Consider the following 23,252-nt stretch of genomic DNA (forward strand, 5'->3'; position numbering starts at 1 on the left):
CAATCCACTCTGCAATGGAAAAAAAAACATTTAAACAGACCTAAGTGTGCACAGATTTTCTTTTGCACCGAGTTCAGCTAGCAGACTTCACCTTGAAGCAGATGGGGCACCTTCATCCATTACGTTCAGCTGAATATAATTCAGGCAGATATCAAGTGATTCCTGTAATAATAAGATATGCTTTAAACTAATTGTAATAAGCGAACAACTTTATATTTCTTAGTGCTCTCAACAATGAAGAAAACACACCAATCGCACAAAAAAAAAAGTCCTTCCAGCAGCTCTGGTTAACAGTGTCCCATCTCCAGCACAAAGCAGCTGCGAGAACCGTGACCCATACAGCCGCCTAACAGGGTAGCGAAGGGACAAGTCTAAACACAAGAGCCAGACCACCTCATAAGATCACTTCTGGCAGCAGATGCTCACAAAGAGTTTACAGAAGCCCTGCAAGCCATCTCAGTAAGTGTAACACAGTTTACAGGCTACCAGCCAAAAGAATCACTCATTTCATGCAGCTGTGTAGGAACTTCATTACCAGCTGACCACGTAAATACTGGAATCGTATTTAAGTTATGTACAAAGAATTGTTCTAAGTGAAAGGACTGACATCGCTTTAAGAGCATATGCTTGGATTTTTAAACTGACTGCAGTTTTTAAACCAGAAAATACACAAAGCCACCTGCGGACACCCTAGTTCTCTCTACTGATTTGAGTCCTGACTTCCCTATTACAGTGAATGACACTAACACTTCACACTGTACAAAGGATGCTGCAGTATTTAGATGTTAACTGTATCAACAGCTTCAAAGGGACTCCTCTGAGTACTTGAGCTTAGGTCATCAGTTGTAACAGACTCTCAGCTCTCCTTGAGAAATCTGGTGGCAGCTTCAACCAACACACACATTTTATTAATAAGTTTTCACATATCCTTGATTCCACTTGATGTCCTGTGTCTCACAAGAGATGCAAGGTGTGTAGGTATCTATCCTGTGCTTCATGAGACATAATCACTAACTCCAAGCACAGGTAACTGTGCTTGAAGCTGATATACATCAGACCTTCGTCACTTCCAGACCGCCCATTTATGTGCTGATCCGGAGTACTTGAGGCTTTCTGTACAGACTCATTTGCAATGAAAATATTGAACAGTCAGCATATGACCAAAACCAAGTTCTAGGACATTTGTGTTTGTGAGCCTATTACTAAGCTACACACACCTCCCATAATCATAGGCGTTAAGATGATTTCTCTCCCTCCCCTTCAATTTTAAAACAAAAGGATAAGACTGACTGCCTTAGATGTCTCCAAGCTGCAGAAGGAAAAGTTGTATTACACTAAAAAATTTTGGAGTAAGAACTAAAAACTGTCACTTTCTGCTACTACACGGATGCAAAAATAAGACTGGTATTTTTCACAAGCACATAATACTTTTGGTTTAAAAAAAAAAACAGTAAATAGGAAAAGTGAGACAACAAGTAACTATGAGTGTCATACTGTCTTTGGCAGTCTGACTTTCTGGGAATAACAAACTGTGACAGGAGGTCAGTAACAGCATTCTCACATTTTACTAAGTAAGTTTTGTCTTTCACAAACCAGATGTCACAGACAGCATTTATAACTATTCTTTCTGAAGATTATACTAGCTCATTCTCTTCACTGGAATCCTGTCTTACCACCTATGCTTTTGTTGGTTTCTCTACAGTATTCCTACGTCTGTGAAAGAGTTCTTTAATACTTACAGCTAAGTAGTACCCTAACCGTCACTCTTCGAGTAGCAAATCATTGCAATTAAATAACTTTTACCTAAAATGCAGATTTTCTGCTTCCTTCAAGATGCAGATCATTGGACTGGAGAGCTGCCCCCCAAGACACATGGATAAAATGGAGACACGTCAAGTCTAAATGGGTTAGTTCTCTGATTATCTTCTAGGCAAGAAGCTTTGATTCACTTTCTCTTCCCCTATTTGCTCTGTTCTGGTTAACACCGAGATCAGAATGTAAAAACATTACCAAACTGTCACTCCAAAGCCACATGTGACAAGAACAACCTCCTTACGTCATCATAAAGAATACTGGCATTTGTGCAAGGGAAAGCAGAGCTCCCCTTCGGTTTGCCAACCACCATCGCCCCTGGGGCTCTCAGACTCGCTCACCAACAGCCAGTTACCGATAGCTGAGCAGTTCCACAAAACCTTCCCATGAAAGGGTGAAGTCAAGGTACAAGTGAACGATGGGAGCACGTCTGCAGGTCTTGGCTTTTCTGATCACTCCCTGGGAAGTCTTCAACCCAGATCTGTAATTACCTGACTCAAACTAGAGTCAAAAGAAGGCGGCGGGGGGATAGCCAACTGTTTCAAAAGATACACTTGAGACAACTTACTGTATAGAAAACACCAAGAAAACTAGCACAGATAGTTTACTCTTGTCATATGTTTACAGGGGGTAAATTGCAGGTGCGTCTTTACCAGAATGCAACATTTGCCTTGAACATTTGCCATGAAATTACCATTGTTTCGAGTCAAGTTACTCTGTCATTACTGCTGAATAACTTAAAGTCAAGTATACAATTAATCCATGTCACCAATGCAGATAATCTGCAAAACATTACAGCCATTTAATTTAGTATTTTTAAAAGGAGGAGGGGGAAGAGGCAAAAGAAATTATTAGACTTCCAGTAACCAGAAGACAAAGCCTATTAGTCAGAGACAAATAGAGGAAAGGAAGCCAGTGAGATAAGATGCAGACCCCTAGGGAGAAGCAGCCAGAGAGAAGGAGCCCAGTCGGGGAATTCTGATGAAGGCTGTTAAGGGGGTTCCCTTTTATCTTCTTGTGACTACCAAGTCCCTCAAGTGTTTACAGATTGTTCTTCCAGTCTCCAAGACTTCTGGCTACCAATCTTCAGCTCCTTCTTTATTTTTAAGAATGAGGATGAACGAAAGGACTGTTTTTCTAACACCCTATGCCTTTATTTTTATAGTCTCTTCTTACACAGAGCAGAGTTTTCCTGTTACATTCACTACTACAGACCCAAGTGCCTAATGGAACAATAACATTGTTTCTGTGCTTTGCAAGTTCTTACAAACTGCCAGAACCCCACCATGATGGATTTTATAGTGCTCCAAGGCTCTAAATTAATTTTATCAACACTTCCCCAGCACCAATAAAGAAAACCAAGTACTACAGCGTGGGATGGTTCTAAGCAGTACTGGGGGACTCACACCCCTGCCGACTTGCAGCTGTGCATCTCTTTATATCCAAAACCACCTTTCCATCATTTTCTGCCGTGAAGAAATGCAAGTTTAGAATAGTCATGTCTGTCCCCCATTCTTCCACCCCCTTTCCATCTACTTTATACTCCCCTGCCCCAGTACACGTACACACAACATACAGGATTTTTTCCTGTTCCTTAAGCTGAACCAAAGCAAGCAGCAGAACCAAGCCTCTTCCTCATCCACACATAAATTTGTCAGAACAAGTCCCTTTGTCTTAGAAGTCTGTCAAATTGTCTGGCAGCCCCTCTTGCTCAATATATACTTCTTTAACTAATTTCAGTGATGGTCTTCCAAAAGAGCTGTTCTTAGTTTTCTCTCAAAGCCACTCCTTCAGTTCATTTGATCACCTTTTTTAAATACAATTCATGCTAAATGGAAGCAAGATGTAATTATGAATGAATTTCCAAGATCAACAAATTATAAGAACTACTGACGCAAATCAGTTAGAATTCGCTATGAACGCAACAATGTTCAACTCCAAAACAAAGCAAGAAACTGTGCAGAGAAGGCACCTAACCCAGCCTTAAAGATCCAGGAGCTGATTACAGATCATATTGCAGGCTATCAGTCTCAAGATGAAAGCAATTTCAAAAGCATCACACTGACCAGCCAAGTAGTATCAAAGCTGAAAGTTCCCCCATTAATAGCTCTGTGAAATTTTTTTAAGGATTATAATCATTCATGCCTGCATATAACTTCCTATTAGTAAATAATCAGAATTTCAGAAATCATTACAAGAGCTGATATTTGCAGCAAGTTTGTAAAGCCAGTTGTACTTTGCAAATCTGAACTAATTCAACACAGATCACAAGCTCTCCTTTTTCTGCTGATGTGCAGAAAATCTTTGCTTTAGACTGCATGCTGCCTTTCCTGTAAAGGGCTATGAATGTTTTCGACAGACCACTAACACACACCTGTGTGGGGAAGATTTTAAAGACAAATTACAGAACTGACAAGAACATGAAGTCAGATCTCTTTACTTTCACATGCAATCTTAACCATGGGACTACATTTCGTCTTCTGAGGATTATCTTTTACCAGGGAAACATGCAGCAGTGTTCAGGTGCACTCAAGAAACACCAGTACTCAAGACATTTTCTCTTCCCATTGCTAGTCCAAATAAAACACTAATATTGTAGTTACATAACAATTGTTTAACAAAGAGGCTCTTAAACAGATAATAAGAACATGTTTAGAAGAGATGTCTTTTGATCAACTGTTGTCCCCCAAAAAAGCCAGACCATGCAGCACAACTGCAACTGCCAGCGAGGCCTGCCTCTAAAGGTAAGGCAGTTCTGTGCTTTTTGTTTGTACAGATATACCTCTTTTTTTTTCAGAGCACTTAACCTATTACCCCTTTAAATTATGCGGCAGACATTATCATTTAAGTTACCAGCTGTGGATCAATGCTGTATTCCGATACTTGGCATCAGACTGTTCAGTTATCAATGTAACATTCTGAAGGACAGCGTATCAGCAGTGTTCACTATTTAAAAGATGATCAATGATTCTTTCCAGCAACCACAGCACTAATAGGAAAGGCATATTCTTTCAACCAATATTTGCTTGAAACACTGATTATGCAAGTTACAATTTAAGTTCTTTTGAGTGGCTTATAAGTACCACCATAACCCGAAAGTGTAAAGTGATTAACACAGATTGCAGCTTTCACGGGAAGGGTAAACATACTCAGGAGAGGGACTGAAAGCTAAAGCAAGAGAAGTGGCTGTGCAGAGGTGGTACGTTCAGATTACGAGAACTACCTGGGAAATAAATCGCTCTACATCTTCTCTCTCTGCCTTTTTTCCTGAAAACACCACGTATGTACACCTTCTAGCGTTACACGTGTAAAGGCTGGGCCCGAGGAGCGTTCGAACAAAGCAGCTCAATCTCCTCAGCCCTGGAGGGGATGCGGTGCCGCACGCAGAGAGGTGGTTTGTCAAGAAACGGTTTAGGACCCCGCGGAGGGCACGCCACCAAAATAAAAAAATAAGGGGACCCCCCCCCCCCCCGCAGCGACCCAGCACCGCTACCTGGGCCACACCAGCCAGTGCCGGGCGGGCTCCCTGCCCGCCCGCCGAGCCGCCGCACCGGCCTGCACGGGGCGAGACCGACCGAACACCACCCGGGGAAGGGTCCCGGACGGGACCGCCCCGCGCCGCGGCACCGGGGGCGGCTCCGGCTCCGGCTCCGGGCCAGGCACGCCGGTACCGGCGGCTGCCAGCCCCGGGAGAGGAGGGGAGGGGGGGGGGGGGCGACAGCCGCGGGGGGGGGGACGGACGACGACAGCCGCGGGAGGCCGGGCGGGCTGCGGCGGGAAGGGGCCCGCCGTGAGGGGGCAGCGGCGGCGGCGCGGGGCCCCCCGGCGCCCAACCGGCCCTGGCGGGGCTGAGGGGCAGAGCGGCGGCCCCCCGCCACCGCCGAGGCTGCCGGCCGGGCCGGGCCGAGCCCCGCGCCGCTCCCGCTCCCGCCGTCCGCCCGTCCGTTTCCCACACACCCCCCCCGCCCGCGGCGCCCGCAGCCCGGCGCGGACGGGAAGAGACATGGTCCAATTCACTCACCTCCGCGGCTCCCTGCGAGACTGCCTCCCCCTCCCTGCATCACTTCCGGGGGTGAGCAGTCAGTCAGCTGGCGGCGGCGCCGCGACGTGACGTGGCGCGACGCGAGGCGGCGTGCCCGACGCCGCACGCACGGTGAGGGCAAGGGAGGGCGACGGGTCGCCGCCTCCCTCGCCCACCGAAGCGGGGGGACGGGGCCTAGCGGGGCGGAACCGCCGCGCGAAGGCGGGTGAGCGGGGCCTCGGCGCGCTTCTTTCCGAAGGTAAAGCGAGACGGCGGGGGGCGGGCAAGCCGAGGCGCGGGGGAGGCGGAGCGGAGAGGCTGGAGGCTGGGGGGGGGGGGGGGTTGGTGACCCCCTCCGCTTCACCGGTTGGTTCCGCCCGGGTGCGGGGGCAGTGCCGCCCCGGCCGCCAGGGGGCGGAAGGGCGCCCGCGCCTGCAGCGTCCCCCGGCGGCCGGGCGGCTCCGGGCAGTGGCGGGGTGGGGGGGGGCGGTCGGCGCCATCTTACCACTGGCACCAGCCCTGCGCGGCGCAGAGGATGCGGAGGACTGCCAAGCGCCACGGCCAACCTGCTTTCCCCCGCAGTGCCACTGCCTGCCCGGTGCTGCGTGGCCGTGGCCTTCGCCGAGGTAGGCCTGACCCCCAGGGCGAGGCACGTGGTGGCCTTGGTGCCCGGCCAGTCCCTGTGCCTGCCCGACGACGCCAGCGGCCGCAGGAATGGCTGCGGAGGTGGTGTGGAGAAGGTCCTGTGCGTAATGAGTCCTGAACCTCTCGCCTGGGCCTGCAGTTGGTGCTGACCTGGAGCTCATGTCAGGGAGATGTCCTCCCATCCCGTCACCACCAGGTCTGAGGGTCCTCTCCCCACGGAAATCGGGAGGCACTTCCCCGGCGCTGTGTTCCGCTGCCCTTGTGCCGTCTGTGAGGCAGGAGGCCCCAAAGTCTTGATCCATACACCATTCAGGAGAGTCTAGTGCAAATAACTGCGGGAGGCTTTGTTGGCAAAACTCCCGAATTCAAATGGGATTCACACACTTGATTTCCAAAAGACAAATCTTTTTTTGATACATGCCCTGCTATAGTTCTCAAATAGTGACTAAAAATCTATCTATCAATGTCCTGGGACCAAAGCGTTTGGAAACTGCAGCAGAGGGTTTATGAAATGAGTTCTATTAATGACCCACAGAATGAAGTAAGAAAAGGGCAAGGGAGGATTGTTTCTCTGCTAGCATTAATATTTATACCTCTTCTCCGGTTTGGGAGCACTTCCAATGCTGGGAAATACTTCTATTGATGCATTCAGTTGCATTTGGCTCAAAGCCAAGGTATGAATAAGGTGCATAAATCCATACGGGGTTTTGTGTCCATGTTGTTATATTTCTGTATGCTTCTATATTATATAAGTAAGGCCATCCAAGGATAGCTGAGACTTCATTTTCTCTGCTAAATTTGTTGCACTGCATTAAACCTCTTTCTATGCTTGTAACTAATAGAGAACTAAACACAAAGGAGGAGAAAATGGTTGTAAATGTATGAAAGCATGAGTGACAGGGCTGCACAAGACTAGGGACAAGTTCATGTTGCATTAGAGTTTACCTGGAAACTGCCTGCTTTTCAGGAGAAAGCTAAGAAATATTTAAAGCCATGGGGTTTTGTTTTCCCTCCTCCTCTCCACAGTCTAAGTCAGCATTTCTGTTCTTCCTGAGACTACCACAGCACAGGAGGCACTCCCAGAGGAAGAGTCTGTATGTCCTACTAAAACCAGATAATGCCTCGACCACCTCAGACTAACAAAATGAAAACTCTGTGATCAAAAGGGACTAGTGGTTTCCACTTCCATTTATTCGAATGAAGAGAATGTTGCAGAATGCTCATTTTCTGCAATTTCACTTATTTGAAATTACATAGGAAAACCAGTGATAAAACCCAAGTCCTTGCTTTTACTATTTAATTATATTCTCTTTGCATGCATTTTCCTTTTTCTGATCAAAAGACTGCTCCATATGTAAGAGAAAGCTTAAAAGAGATCCAAGTTCAGCCAGAAATCTGAGGCATGAATAGAATGGCAGAGCTCTCATCCCAGCTGATGAACAGTATAAGTACAAAGACTTAGGCTGGTTCCGAAGTGTCGATTGGCGTTTCAGGTCAGGGTTTCAGATCACTTCAATTTGCCAGCAGAAAGATACCAGCATGACAAAATCTAAAACCATGTGAAAGTCACCTTCCTTTCAGATATCATTACTGAATAACTTGATTCAGTAACTTGGTTCTTTTTCACCAAATCTGCATAATTTATGATTGCACTTTGTAGATGGAAACAGTTAGAAATACTTGGAGTCAAATTAATCCTTGATGGAAATGTATTGAAATTTACGGGCTTGCATCACTGGTAGAAATGAGGATGTAACACCATCATGGAAGAATATGATCTTTCATTTTAGTTTGTTTTTCACCATGTGGAGATGAAATATTTTAGCTGTAATTGAAGCTTTGCTGTGATTTGGTTTTGGCTGAATCTTAAAAAAACAAAGTATGAATGTTCAATCAAGAATGAAAATCAAATTAAGTTTTCACTTTGCTAGTACATACTGCAGCCACATGTGGTCGATGTTTGCAGAGTACTAGCTGTCACAGGCCACTAAGTCATTGATTTGAGTAAAAAAAAGATAAAATTACATTTGTGGAAACTGGATTTTGAAATTTAATATCACTGGAAGGCATATGACCTGCCCAGCTATCACAGGAATCTGTGACCCCTTCCCTTCTCCCTGTACCACAGGAACTCATCGTTTCAGTTGTTGTCCCTCAAGGAAGTGATAGACCAAATTCATTGCTGCCTTAAGAACCACAGACTCATTTTGGCAGACTTGCACAAAAGATGAGTATGGATTACTGACCTCTAGTTGCTGTGGATAGCTATGAAAGGAATGATTGATTATCTGTTGCATTAGCAGCAGGAGAGAGACTGCAGGTCACTCTTTAGCTAAGTGATATAATTTAGCTCTTAAAAAAAAAAAGAGAAAAAAGCCAGATATGCACAGTTTTTTGCATCTCTTTAAATAAACGTTAGCCAAAGAGAGCATTTGAAATTATGAGATACAGATTGTCATACAGGCTGTAGCTGATGATGTTCCATACTGTAATGTTGATACACTATGCTTTTGAGTTATGTCATTTATTTCCATAACAGAAATGTGATTATAGCTTGATTCAGAAGGCAATCAGCCCAGCAGTTTGTCATTGTGTCTTTAGGACTCCTTGCCAGTAGCAAACCAGCTGTCAAACAGAAGTTGTGTTGCTCCTAAATAAAACATTTTACATCTGAGAAGTTCAAAGCCACTTTTCCAAATTATTTCATGAAGAGTTCTGTTCCCCACCGTCTCCTCCCCTGAGCAAATATGGTTTCAGCATCAGCATTAAGTGTGCGTTACTAGTGCGTGCCCTAGTTAGCTCGGATGTAAAAGAAGAGATCTATTGTTTTAAAATATCCTTTTTTTCCCCATGGGCTATTACTTTCACCCTTTGTTTCCTAAGATCCTCTACATACTCACTGCTGGCAGATTTTATGTTTAAAGTGAGTAGCTAATGCTTCACTTGAAAAGAAAGAATGAAATAAAATAGACTTACAACTGGAGCAAAGTTGCTGTGCAGATAGGAGGAGAGTGCTGGACATGCATTCTTAGCCAAGCATCCCTCCCTGGGAAGCAGCTGTAATTTAGCTGTTCATATATAAGTAGTCAGTCTCCATGCAGCTCGCCTTCTGTCCTAACTTTGCTTTGACAGTGCAGTATTGGGGTTGGTTTACTGTGCAGTTGATATTCCTCTCCTTATTTTTATATAAACTTTTAATTTCTAAACAAACCTGCAAGTAGCAAAAGACGAGTGGTGTTTCACTGATTATTCAGATTAATTGAACTTTTGGGTCAACCATCTAAAAATCCAAAGGAATGTGTATTTGTTTCTGAAAGAAAAACTTGTTATTACATTTTATAGTCTAAATGATTATTTGTTTTAATTAACAATGAAAAAAGTTTGCGTCTTCATCATGCAGTAAGTCATTAACTGCTCAAGCCTCCTTTGCAAGTTTGGATACAATAGGATATTTCATGTGCTTGATCTGCATGTTGATAACCGGGGTTTGCATGTAGATCAAAAGAATGATACAACCCTGCATTGTCAGAACTCTGCCACGGCATCCAGCAAATGCTTATTTGGAAGGCAACGCTTGGCTTCCCTCCAAAGGCTTAATTCTAACAATCAGCTCAAAACCAGCCTGCAACCTACCACTTTTCCCATTGATATGTTTGTGCGTACAGACCTACCTTTGACCTCTCCCGGTTTGTTTTGTTGCAGTAAACACCTGAAATTTGCCCAGCTAATACAATAGCCCTGTACTTTTTGACAAAAACGCCTGTGGTTAACCTCTGTGGGCTGCATTCTGCAATGAAATGAAGGGTGGTAGAAGTTAAACAATGGGTGTGACTACCACAAGATGAGTGTTAGTGGGAAAGTGGTGTAACATCCACTTAGCATTCCAGAGATGTGAAACATAATTATGATTTAAATGCCAAAGATGTAAGTTGCAAGATGAGTAATTACAAGGACATGAAAGCCTCCCTTATCTTCCTTTCTGTCCCACTCAGAATCATTTTGCACACCCACAAAACTAATACAGGTAGTGTCACTTGACGAAATTACACCTGATACATGACTTGTACCGTCACTTAATTTCTGTAGGTGTGGGCTCTGTTTATACCAAAGAAAAAAACTCCAATCTCATTTACAACATTTTAAGTTGGAAGTAATTTTGCTCACCGTGGAATTATTCCCTATTTACACTCCCACTCAGATCAGAATCTGACCCAGGCTTTGAATTTTGTCCTATTTGCTTTCATCCTTCCCTGTGATAGATGGCGGTCCCCTGTCTGTGAAGGGCTCCTCACCCCTTCGTTTATGTATCTTTGCAGAAATGCTTTATGAGCAGGTCTGTAACGTTAGAAATTGTTGACTAAATGAGCCACAGGAGCAGCTGGTTGCTGAATATATAAGAAAAGCTGCTTAATGTCTTTTACATCATCTAGCATATGTGGGAAGGAGAGCAATAATGCAAAAGTGCAGCCTGTGCCTAGATGAGGGGCTACACAGTTCTCTATCAGTTCCAACACCGAGAAATTAAAGAAAGAAAAAATAAGTTCTAGGTGGGGGAGCAGAAACAACTAGTAGGGAAAAAAAAATTGTTCGTTCTAAACTTTTAAACAAAATCTTTATAAACAGATTCGCGGTATGTTAAAATCCAAAAGCAACAGGTACGATTACAGCTCTGAGCAAAGGGCATGCACTGTCCCAAGTTGTGGCCCTGGAAATTGTCCGATGCATAAATCAGAATTTAAACCTGTGTTTTAAACACTTTTTCCCCTGACATTATTCCTCTCATTTTCTTTATGGATTATATGAAAACCTAAGCTGAAAGCTTCTAGTGCAGTACCTTTTATTAGCTGTCAGCAGGGAACAAAGAGCATTACCAGCTCCACCAGAGGTGACGCCTTCCAATAAAAGCAGAGGGGTGAGGCCAGGAGGGGCTAGAGGTGAGAACATGATTTGGGACTCAGCTTGTGCTAGGTCAGCCCTTGTAATTGGACTGTTTATTTTCTGTGCAAAATATGTACTTGACAGAGGGAAGCAATGATTTTTGAGATACACGTACATGCGTAGCTTCATGTACAACTAATTTTATTGCCTGAAATGGAGCTGTAGAGTGGATAAAGTGAAGCAATTATTCCAAAGTGTTTGACGAGCTGGGACTAGCTAGCTATTTTATTGTGGATATTTGTTTCCTAGAAATACCATAAACATTTACTAGAAATATCTGCTGGGTGGGAAGAACCATTTTTATATTTGGGGAAAAATATATGATTGGTTAAACATTTTAAAATACAAATAGCAAAATTAAAATGTTCTCTCTTAAAAATCAGAGAAAAAGTTTTACATCTGTACTTCTTAAGATCCCTGACAGTTCATGAAACAACAAAAAGTCTTTAGATCACAGCAACAGTTAAGGCGAAAAAGGCTAGCGTTTAGTAGTTTGGGATTTTTTAGCAAAAAGAACTATGGGCCAAATCCTGTCTTCAGGTTAGCATCTGTAATTCTGACTTTGGTGAGGAAAAGATGGTTTGACTGTCTGAAGCCACAGCAGAACTGTACTGAAATATTAGCAAAGGTCAGCTGCTGTGTTGGAGGCAGCCACCTGAGAACTGTATGGCCCGAGAAGACTTTGGTTCAAAACCCTCTTCTGCTCTCCGCAATGAGAGGAATTGCCGCAGACTGCAAGGAGATGAACGGTAGCCACGTTGCCAAACTTTCCACAGTAGTTTGGGCGCACGCTTTAGGGAGCAGCTTTTCCTCTACCACCGGGCAGGGCAGGAGAGTGCTCCCACCCGAGGGCAGTTCAGGCGGTCTGAATTACCCTGCTCCGAACTGTCCTCCGGAGGAGCTATTCCCAGCGCACAGGTCTGATTTCAGGGTAGATTCAGCCGCAGTAACTAGAGCTCCAGGTTGGCAAATGGATCCTGAGGGTCAGATAACGTCCTGTCCCTGACACTTGTTCCTCATTACATCCATATACTTACTTTGCAGTGCTGCTGCATCTTCCTTTTGGACAGGAAGGTACCTTCAACAGTTGCAGTGTCCCTAAAGCCGAAGTCTTCGCTTCTGCGAATCTAATCCATGTCAGAAGTGTTGTTATTCCTGCAGTGGATTTGTCTCAGGGATATTTGTGGTCTGGCATGAAATAGTGTCACCACTTACATGATAAAATACTCATTTACATAGAATAAGAATAGGATTTTGTTCTTGAGTTCTGACAAAGATTCTTGTCGCACCTGGAGGCTGATTCAGTGGGCTCAGCAGGTACACAGCTCTCTGAAAATCAAGACATTCAGGACTTTCCGAAATCCACAGTTAGTCTGCCTCTCCTGCAGTGCTTAGATAAAACAGCTTTCATCACCTTTTCATCACATCAAACTCCAGCTGAATCATTACTACTACATACTATAGTGGTATCACAGATAAGCCTCTCAGCCTCTGAAACCTATACTGGTTTTCAGCAATATCATGCTGTTTTTATCATGTATTTTATTCACAGATTTCAAGATGCTTTGCAAAGATAGGGTCAGCATTGGTACGACAGTTTCACAGGAAGGGGGAAGCTATGCGTTTTGGTGACTTGCCCAATTTCTGTTGCAAAATAGCCGTGAAACACAACCCGGCATTCTTGTACCAGGCTTGTGATTCAGCAAAGCACTAAACCAAGTGTTTAACTTCGAGCAAGAGCTCAAGCTGTTTGAATGGAGACAGATTTAAGTATCAGTTTAAATACTTTGCTGGACTGGGTCTGCAGCTTTCAACAGCTAATTATTGTTTACAGCTATTTCAGTTTTTTTCATATAGCTCAGCGTATCTTTCGATGATGGAAATATTTTAAAACTAATTCAATTGTGTGAAAAAGCGTACTGGTTGCTGGCCTTTTAGCAACTCAAATGTTCATACATATGTTTGGGGTTTTGTGTTGCTTTTTTAGATGACACCAGTTACTCGACAAGAAGTGCTTGGCCTTTACCGCAAGATATTCAAAATAGCCAAAAAATGGCAATCGGCATCAGGACAGATAGAAGAAACTATTAAAGAGAAGGAGTACATTAAAAATGAAGCCAAAACACTATTCCGAAAAAACAAAAATGTGAGTGTCCTTACAGTTTTGAATTTCTGAATGATTCTCCTCTCGCTCTTTGCACTGCCTCAGTGATGGGATGCTAAGATATAGGAGTTGATTTCCCAAAATTCCATTCACCTTAAATGCTAGTGTATTTGGGTTATAGTTTAAATTTCACCCCTGAAACAGTAATAAGAAAACTCAAACCATTTCAGCTGTTCATTAACTACTGTAGAAGTCTAAAAGATCTAGAGCTTTCACTAAAAAAATGCCAAGAAATAATTGAATTCCAAAGATACTGCCTATGTAATTGAAGCAGCTTTTGATCTTTTAGAAAGCTAGCTAAGTGTATCATTACCCATGCAATGGCAAACAGAGCTCAGCAGCTTCTTATGCTTCTTTTTTTCTTTTCAAAGCAGCAATTACTGGCACTTCTTTTAAAAGAAGCACTTTAATTTTTTTCCTAAGGAAGAAATTTCAAACCCCATTTGAAAGGGGTGATACAGACTCCTTGGTAATCGAAGGTCCTTCTTGTAATTCAAGATCACAATACTTATTTATATCCCATTTTGGTCTGGGACTAAAATGAAGTAATGCAAAATCAAGAAACGAATTTAAGTCACAATTTACACTACACTTCTACTTCAAAAAAATTTTCTGGATAGGATGATAACAGAATGTAGACCAAGGAGTCTCCTCCCTTTCTCCTCTAGCTACCTTGCAGAGTGACAAATGGATGAGTGTGATTTTCTTCATGGATTTATTAGTAGTTTACATGTGTATTGTCTTTTTACAGAGAAAATACCATGTTTGGGTAAAAATCTCCTATAGCCTCAGTCATGACACCCTCTGGGCCTTAATATCCAGTGCTGTCAAGCCCAGAACTGTTGAGTCAAGGCAAATACTAATGTTACCTTTTATGGATGTGAAAAATACAATCATTTGATCTTTGGGATTGCCAAAAAAAGCTAAAGAAAGTCATGTGTCTGTGCATCATTTACACTTGAGCTTCCAATTGCTAATTGCTGTACTTGTAGAAAACATTTGTTTGTATGATCTTAGGTAACAGATCCAAAGTTGATTAAGCAGTATGTAGAAGAATGTGAGGCAAGAATAGAAATTGGACTTCACTATAACATCCCGTACCCGCGACCTGTGAGTATAAATCTCATCAAAGCCTAAGTGGAGTTGCATAAGCTAAACTCCCAAGGCCTGTGAATGTTCAGGCACTCTTGTCCGACCAATGAATGTAGAAAAAGACGGTAATGGAATCAAATCTGTTAATCTTTCCACATAATAACAGAGAACAAGAGAATAAAAATACTTAATTCCATCTGCCATAGATACACTAATTTTCATAGCTTAAATTACTGGTAACTGTTCTCCCAGTCATAAATCAGGTCTTATAATACACCTGCCTATGTTGCTGCTTCTTTTCCCCCTGTTCCTAGAGAAAAACGTGTCCAAGATTACTGAATTGCTGGAAGTTGCACCAGTGTCTTCTGTTGCACCATTCAATACAGTTCCCTCACCACCCAGTCACTTCTGTCAATAGTACTTTATGCTGCCTCCCATAGAGACTTCCTCTCTAGTCTTGTTGATTAGTTTATATATTCACATCTGTAGTTTCCTTATCAAGGCGGTCATGGTCAAAATTAAATTGTATCTTCATCCGATGCTTGCCTAGAATATGGTCACTGTTAGCATCTCTTTCACATACAGCTGCTTCTTTTTCTCCAATATACAGAATAACAATGCACATCTGGCAAACGCTTCTAGAAATGGGCTTAAAATGTATGCCCTGCAGTGGCTTCAGAATCCCAAAGAATCAGTCTTAGATCAGCTCTCTCAGACAAACTGGATGATCGTTGTTTTTCAGATTCTAGAATTCACTATTGCTGCTTTAGTCAGTGCTTTTACTACTATTTGCACCTAAACAGCTATCTTACAGGATGACAGCCTCAGCAACAATAACATCTGACTGCTAACACCTACATTTTTCAATTACTTAGGGGGGATATAGCTGCATGACTCCCACAAAAGACTTTGTCAATCAAAGGACGAGCCTGTCACCTATTGCTCCTCCTGCTTGTGGAGTCAGTTACATTGATTGTGCATTTTAATATGGTATATATAATCATGACAATAAGAAGGCAGTCTTTCAATACAAACAGTTTGGGAGTATTTTGTGATTTGTTAGGTAGGTATGAATAAAACACACAGTGCTTTAAGACACCTACTCAGGAATTTTTAGGGTTTTCGAGGTCTTGGTGTTCTGGAACATTGTCGGCAGTCCTGTTTCAAAAAGTATTTTATCATTACAGTCTGATATCAAGCTACAAAATAAGGTTACTAAAGCCTAAATTATATAGGATTTTAATAAACACAACATTTGGCGCCTGAAAGTTACACCACTAATGACTCCTCAGAGAACGCTCCTCTTAGAAATCTGATAACCTGGTTTGAGACGGTGCAGTTGCCCTCTCCAAAGTGTGAAGAAATTATTTAAAACTCAGTGAAACCTAGTCTGTATATATGCCTTCTTTTTCTTGTAGCTTCTCAATTTGCACCTAACTGGTGGGATTTTCTTTTCCAGATCCATCTGCCTCCTATGGGTCTTGCCCATAAACAAGGCCGTACATTGCGACACCAGGAAAAGTTAAGGAAGATTTCTAAGCCAATATACCTGAAATCCCATGATGAAGTTTCATAACCCATGATTTAAGCTGTGATATGTAATCACATCATTTAAGCTGTGGACTGCAATCCAGGTGATTTGTGTGCACAACTGTGAATGAAGTTGTTTTGGTCACTTGCTCACATATTTCCTGAGACCAAAAAGCTCATCATATGCATTGCATATGATGGGTAAGGTTGGTCTGGTATTTATTACATTTCAACCACCGACTCACCAATAAAAGTAACACCTTTCAAAGAGTGAGGTATGATACGAAGATCACTTTGACATCAGGACAAATTACAGCAGGTTTTCAAACTCCATTAATCTATAGCAGGGTTCTCTGGTGGTTTGAGGGTTATATATGCTCAATTGTGATTCAAGGCAGTGCCTTGTGTAAGGGTCAGCAAAAATCAGGGAAGTCCAGGAGAATCAAGCAGACGCAGTGCCTCCAAAGCTTCCGAATGCACAGTGACTCCATCATGCAGCTGCACTTCTTCCTCTCTTGTCCCTGCTCTGCCTGTTGTCCCTGGAGAAATGTTCCAGTTTCATACTATCCTTAATGGTGAAGTATTGTTTCTAAACAGACAGTAGCACAGAGACAGCAGAAATGCCACCACTCCTTTTTCCTTTTTGCAAACTGCAGAGGAGTGGCCTAGAGCCTCTATATCAGCTTTTTTTTCCCCCCTTCCTTTGGAGAGGGTGTGGATGTGAAATGCAAAGTTTGGAATGCTGTTACACAACTCAGAGTAAAACATTCCAGTGCTGGGTTCCTCAGGTTTCCATGTATGGACTGACTGAAAACTCTCCCTTCAGGGTATCACTATGGGAGCAAGCTTAAGATGCTTTGATTGTCTTCACTGGGCATTTTTACACGGTTAGCTTTTCAACACAATCAGCACACTGGCTCTCTCAACAATTATTTATTTCAGTGTTAAACTCATATTATGGTGTCGTGGTTTAACCCCAGCCAGCAGCTAAGCACCTTGCAGTCACTCAATCACTTTCCCTCCCCGCAGTGGGATGGGGGAGAGAATCGGGGGAAAAAAAGTAAAACCCATGGGTTGAGATAAGAACAATTTAATAGAACAGAAAGGAAGACAATAATAAGGATAATAACAACAATAATAAAATGACAATAATAATAATAAAAGAATTGGAATATACAAAACAAGTGATGCACAATGCAATTGCTCACCACTTGCCGACTGATGCCCAGTTAGTTCCTGAGCAGCGATCCACCACCCCAGGCCAACTCCCCCCCAGTTTATATACTGGGCATGACATCACATGGTATAGAATACCCCTTTGGCCAGTTTGGGTCAGCTGTCCTGGCTGTGTCCCCTACCAAATTCTTGTGCCCCTCCAGCCTTCTCGCTGGCTGGGCATGAGAAGATGAAAAATCCTTGACTTACTTAGTCTAAACACTACTTAGCAACAACTGAAAAACATCAAGTGTGTTATCAGCATTATTCTTATACTAAATCCAAAACATAATGCTATACCAGCCACTAGAAAGAAAATTAACTCTATCCCAGCCGAAACCAGGACATATGGACAGAACCCTAACTTTATTAAAAGAAAGTATCTACCACTATCATCTCCTCTGTCTTTTAATTTCAAGGGGTATTTCTGTTTCTCCGGTGCCTCATGAATGGAAGTGAAACAAAATTAATTTCCCCCTCACTGGCCACCAATCGTTTTGGCTCCTTTTCAGTCATCTGGCTTTACCAGGCTGTTTACAAATTCTCTTCAGGAAAGTTAGGGGAACCTTCTGTCCTTCAGACTAGAAGTACCAATGAGACCAAGCTGTGGACAAGAGCCACACTGTACTAGGAGACTATGTAAGCACAGCCCACAGCTGCTTTAAGGACAGAGGATGTAAGCAGCAACCTATTCCAGCCAGAAGTTAATGGTGGCAAAAAAGCAAATTTGAAAAATGCAGTGTGTATTATTTCCTATTAAAGTGGGCAAAACCAATGAAATCTCATTTTCTGAGCTCTCCCACTCATGCTAAACTCTCCAAGCCCTAATAGACAACAGCAAAGAAATATTATTGTCTACCTTAAAAATAAGCTAAAACCAGTCATGTGCAGAACAGAATGACAGTTCCTCCCCCAAGAATGTACTTGCAAGAGTGAAAAAAATACAAGCGGATGAGAAAGTACAAGGAAACAATGAGAAGAGCGAGTCAGCATGACAGGTACTGGCTAGCCCAATTTCTCACTACCCTTTATGGCTCCAGTCCACAAAGGTATCTATTCCCATATAATTATTTCCTGGGAATGCCTCGTGTGGGAAGTAACATGTAAAATGCCATTGTTCTGCCTGTCAGTGAGAGCTTTGCAAATTTACTGCTGCCAGGAAGACACAAAACAGAACTCCTTTAGCCTAGGAAAAGGGGGATGGAGTAAAGACAATAAAAAATAACATGATTATGCACACTGCTTAATCCTTTGTTGAAAGAAGTCCAAATACAGTCTTTTCCTATCCTCATTCTCATACGCCAGTGTAGAGATGTGTCAACTGAGCCAAACCAAAATGTGCAGAGACAAGGGGTTTGAATGGAAGCTTTGTCATTAAACTATCATTTGAATCTTTTTATTTGTTAAAATTGATGTGGCTATTGAAGGTACTGATTCTGTTACTCATCAGGTGAATAAACAGGTATGTAAATGAACAGTCTAAATTTACTGTCTGTATTATAGTCACAACTCTTTCCTGAGTACATAAGATGTAGATTATTTCAAAAGAACATCCCTAAAATTACAGATGATTTACACCAAATTGAAATAACAATATGAGTTTGAGTTTATTTCTGAAGGGAAATATAAATAAGCAATTTTAAAAAGGCTCAAGTAGCCTTAAGTAACTCAAATGAGTATCCACTTGCTTAACTGAAAAGCCAGTAATTTGAACTGCAGTAACAGCATCCCATTATTTGAGATGCTTTAAAATGCTAGATAGCCCATTCATTTTTCAAAATAAGCGTTTGAGAAATTATTAACTAGTGCCCGATTCTCATTACTTTCCAGCACCAGAAGGCAAAGACTGAAATTTATTAAAACCTTAGGCTGTTCAGCTAAAGGAAGGATTAGATCAGCTCTTTTGTCAAGTCTGGAGAGCAAAACCCTTCTTTCACAGCTTAAGTTAAACTCTATGGAAAAGAAAATCTGCCTTAAATGGAGTCCTTTGGTTTTGAAAGTCAAACTGGCAAACTACCATTTTGAGAGAGTTTCATTAAAAAAATTTCATCAGCAACTCGGTCCAGCAGGTAGGCAGACATCTCAACTGGTACTCACTGTATTAAATTCCAAGGACCGTATAACGTCTGTCAAGAAGTATCCCAATGATGGTGCAACATGTCATTCCTACACATTAATTTTACTTGCAAAAAGATGTTGTCCTCAAATGCCTCTGAGTTCTCCAGAGTTTGTAATGCACTGGATTCAACTAGTGTACACTCTGTCCTTGTACTTCCTTAACTTTCTCTTACTCCCCTTCCAGTAAATACTATCTCTTTCCAATTTATCACACTAGTCAGGAGATGCTTTAGAATAATTTAGAATAAAAAGATGACAACTTTATATTCTTTAGAAGCAAAAATCCTGAGTCAGTTGCATGAACTCTCCTGCAAGCTAACCAGTAGGCAATGCAGTAGTAATTTGTTGACACAATATCTGGCACCGAGTATCTAAATAACACCTCCTCTCTGGAAATTCTGTCCTTAACTCCATCATTAGTAAGGTTGTAATTTATGAAGCCATGCGCTTATGAAACCAAATTTAACACTAAGATTAGCAAGCACACAATCAATTAAGAAGAGGGTCTCAGCACCTGCTTACTGAATGTACCCCCTCAGTGTTGTCTAGGGGTGAGGAAATGCTCATTAAGTTGCAGCAGTGACCCAATCTATTCCAAAGGAAGTATCACAGAACTGAAACAGGTTAAGACGGATTAGGTTATCTGATCTATCTTCCTACTAATACAAGTTTGTTCTTGTAATACCTTTTAGATCTGGAGAAAATAAGGCAACCTGGACCTCACTCTCTTGGGGCCCCACTATGTATCCATCAGAAAGTATATCAGTAACATCCATCTTTTATCCACACACAGAAGGGTCACTTATTTGATCATACCTATAAATTCATTTTCAAGAATGCTAGTTACAGGTGACACCTGCACCTTTCACTAATTTTTCTAATCCTACTAGGCAAAACGTTCTTGCTTATAGGAACTCATAAGTAGAAGAATTTGGGGCCTTCGTGTTGTCTTTTTCATTGTACAATTTTCCCTTTAACAGCCCAACAGTGTTAAAATCAACAGAGATAGTACTTCCTGTTTCTGAAATGGATTTTTGTGCAGATGAGATAAGAGAAAGGTTTCCATCTCCTGAGAAAATGTACTAACCCTGTCTTACAGCATACCTAGCTGAAAATCACTCTCTGCTATTTCTAAGAAAGAAAATCTCATGCTCTGTAATGTCTGTATACTGCATTTTTTCCATCTTCTTTGAGTTATTAGCAAGGCTGTGAATTATTTGTAGTAATCACAGTTTTTTTGTGGTTTGTTTAACAAGAGCTTCTAATTAAGAAATGGAAATACTAAACCCGTAAAGCCAAGAATTCTACTACTATTACAAGGTACTTCATTTGTCCAAAAACTTTTCACATTTTTATCATGTCCAACTAACAGCTGAGTTGCCTTCCCCCCCCCCGCCCATGCATCTCAGCCAAGAAAGGTTGTGAATTCTAATGTTTAGCCAGCTTATCATTCTTCAGGAAGGTCTAGACAATGCTCAGGAAATAAGGTTGGGAAGTTCATTTCAAAGAAACACAGAAAAATATCTCTAAGACAGATATCCTTCAACAGTAAATTCCATTACTTTTTCTCTAATAGTAAGGGCAGCCGAGGAAATCACGTACTTCAGTAATCATCAACTAAAGCAACTGAGCCATGCCTGATCCCCGGTGAAGAGGCAACAGATGCATGAACCCTCTTTTATAGACTTCTCTCTTACCTATATATTTTGGTCGCATCTACAAAAGCTTGAAATACATCTTTAATTACATTCTAAGAAATGCCTTCATCTCAAATCTAAACATTAACACAGAAGAAGCATTTAGAAAGTCAACACAGTAACAAGGACATTGCAGACAATGTAGTAGAAAAGCCACTATATATTCACAAGAACCACAACTGTGTCATTTAATAAACTATCCATTAGTGTTTGTTCACAAAAAAGCATTAACAAGAAATGAACACGGCAAGTTATCCCACAGTATTTTCCAACAGTTTAAAAGTAATTTATCTCCATAAATGTAATTTAGCTAACATATCCTAGTAAACCTGGCTTTTCATTTAAAATGGCTTAATTTAGAGGACTATGTTTGTAAGACTAGCATTATCTGAAGAAGGATGGAGAAACTTAATCCTCAAATTTCAACTTCTCTTCATTTTAGTGTTTTAAGAATGATTATTGTTGCCCCAGCTTCCCTTTCAGCAGTGCCTCAGCAGCGACAGGTAAGCTGTTACCAGTCACTTGCATGCATAAGCTCAAATCTAAATAGAAAGATCCTTTTGAGAGCAGTGACTGAATTGATCAATCCATAGGGAAGGATCTAACAGCCAGGTCCAACCTCTTCGGCCTGCATGCAAAGCACCTGTAAGAGGAGGCTTGTGACTGGTTTATCTCTGATGCCACAGTAACCTATTAGTGATCTGAATTGTTGATGTGATAACAACAACAATTAGATGCAGCCATTAAAAAATATGGTAACTACCACAATGTTTTTTTTAAATATGTAGTAAATTTCAGTTAATTTTCATTATATGATAAGTACAAAGTATCTGTGTTACTCTTATGAAGCCTAAGAAAAGACAATTTTTTTAAAGGACCAATTTTAATTAATCTTAGTTTATTTATAGATCTTCTGAAACACAATTCTCGTCTCAAAAATTGTTGTCAATTTGGATAACTGCTGTAGCATTCATAAACAAGTTTTATTTTTGCTATAGGTGCCAAATATCAGTCTAAATTGTTAAGAGTAGTTTCTTCCTACTAGTAAGTTGAAACACCTGCACATCTCTGTTGCCTTTATTAAAACAAATATCCATTAAGTGTCCAGCCCTGACATCTTTGCCCTAGTCACCAGGTAACAATAATGATGCACCAAATGCCTGCGTACTGTACTGTTAATGAGGCATCAAATATGGTACATATAGTACATGAAGATACTGTACTAGTTACCTATGTATATCTTTGTGCAGAGCAGCACTCTACAACATACCTGTAACACTTCTTGCTTACCTGTATGTTACCATTCTTAAAAGTTACTATTTTATGAATATCTGTATAAAACAAACCAGTGGTTAATAAAACAATAATGAACACTGTTTTCACCTATAACTGCTAAGCACAGCACAACAGAAATTCCTGTGACAAGAACCATGTTTTAATGAGTTGTAGCAGCATCACTTAATGATTGTAGCAGGATACTGGGAACTGCTGAATTATAGCTGCATCTCTGACTTTGTGAGGCCTCGAGCAAGTGATTAAAATGCTGCAATTTGGGCAACAACAAAAAAAAATAATACAAGACCCCAAATTAGTGGATGTTTATGCAGTGGGTTTTTTTTTTAAATGTTTGCCTTGATCTTTGAGCTTCTCTTGTACTGTGTACACAACAAATCTAATGATGCATTTTTAGTACCTTCTTCGCATGCTGTGGGGATTAGTTAATGACTGCACAGCTCTTTGAAGATGTTCAGGCTATTTTATTTTTAATTAATGTTTGCAAGCTACTTTGGGCTTCTCTGATGAAAGGGCTTAAACAAGTACAAAACTTCAGGTGGTTATTAGTCCAACATGCAAGAGGGCAAGACGAGGAAGTAAAATGAGACTATGGGAGAAAGGAAACAGGTCCGTTTATCAGGCACCTGGGATATGTAGGTAAATAATACTGAAATAAAAAAAAAGTTTAAAAAAATATGAGACAAGCATACTGCTCTGCAAAATGACAGGCTCCCAATGCATGTGC

General features: G+C 41.5%; 2 protein-coding genes across 16 annotated transcripts in view; one reads left to right on the plus strand and one right to left on the minus strand.

Annotated features, from left to right (window-relative positions):
• Positions 1-5,911, minus strand: part of DCUN1D3 (defective in cullin neddylation 1 domain containing 3) — a 25,985-nt gene extending 20,074 nt beyond the window's left edge. For 2 of the 5 annotated variants that reach the window (XM_069810105.1, XM_069810101.1), the window contains exon 1: positions 92-4,943. The gene's annotated coding sequence lies outside the window, so the exon portion shown is untranslated. Of the gene's footprint in view, positions 1-40; positions 4,944-5,035; positions 5,275-5,833 lie in introns of those variants that run through there. The other 3 variants (XM_069810099.1, XM_069810109.1, XM_009923228.2) reach the window with 3 other exon arrangements.
• A 35-nt stretch (positions 5,912-5,946) lies between these two features.
• The window catches only part of LYRM1 (LYR motif containing 1), a 28,822-nt gene continuing 11,516 nt past the window's right edge, over positions 5,947-23,252 (plus strand). For 3 of the 11 annotated variants that reach the window (XR_011329328.1, XR_011329329.1, XR_011329324.1), the window contains exons 1-5: positions 5,947-6,092; positions 13,404-13,562; positions 14,598-14,690; positions 16,132-16,306; positions 21,675-21,735. Coding sequence is in view for 1 of the 11 variants with exons in the window: in XM_069810116.1 (XP_069666217.1) it covers positions 13,404-13,562; positions 14,598-14,690; positions 16,132-16,248 (369 nt within the window). In the remaining 10 variants the exon portion in view is untranslated. Of the gene's footprint in view, positions 6,093-13,403; positions 13,563-14,597; positions 14,691-16,131; positions 16,473-20,515; positions 20,576-21,672; positions 22,622-23,252 lie in introns of those variants that run through there. The other 8 variants (XR_011329330.1, XR_011329323.1, XR_011329327.1 and 5 more) reach the window with 5 other exon arrangements.

The sequence above is a fragment of the Haliaeetus albicilla genome, chromosome 22 (assembly GCF_947461875.1).
Source record: "Haliaeetus albicilla chromosome 22, bHalAlb1.1, whole genome shotgun sequence".
NCBI classification, from domain to species: Eukaryota; Metazoa; Chordata; class Aves; order Accipitriformes; family Accipitridae; genus Haliaeetus; species Haliaeetus albicilla.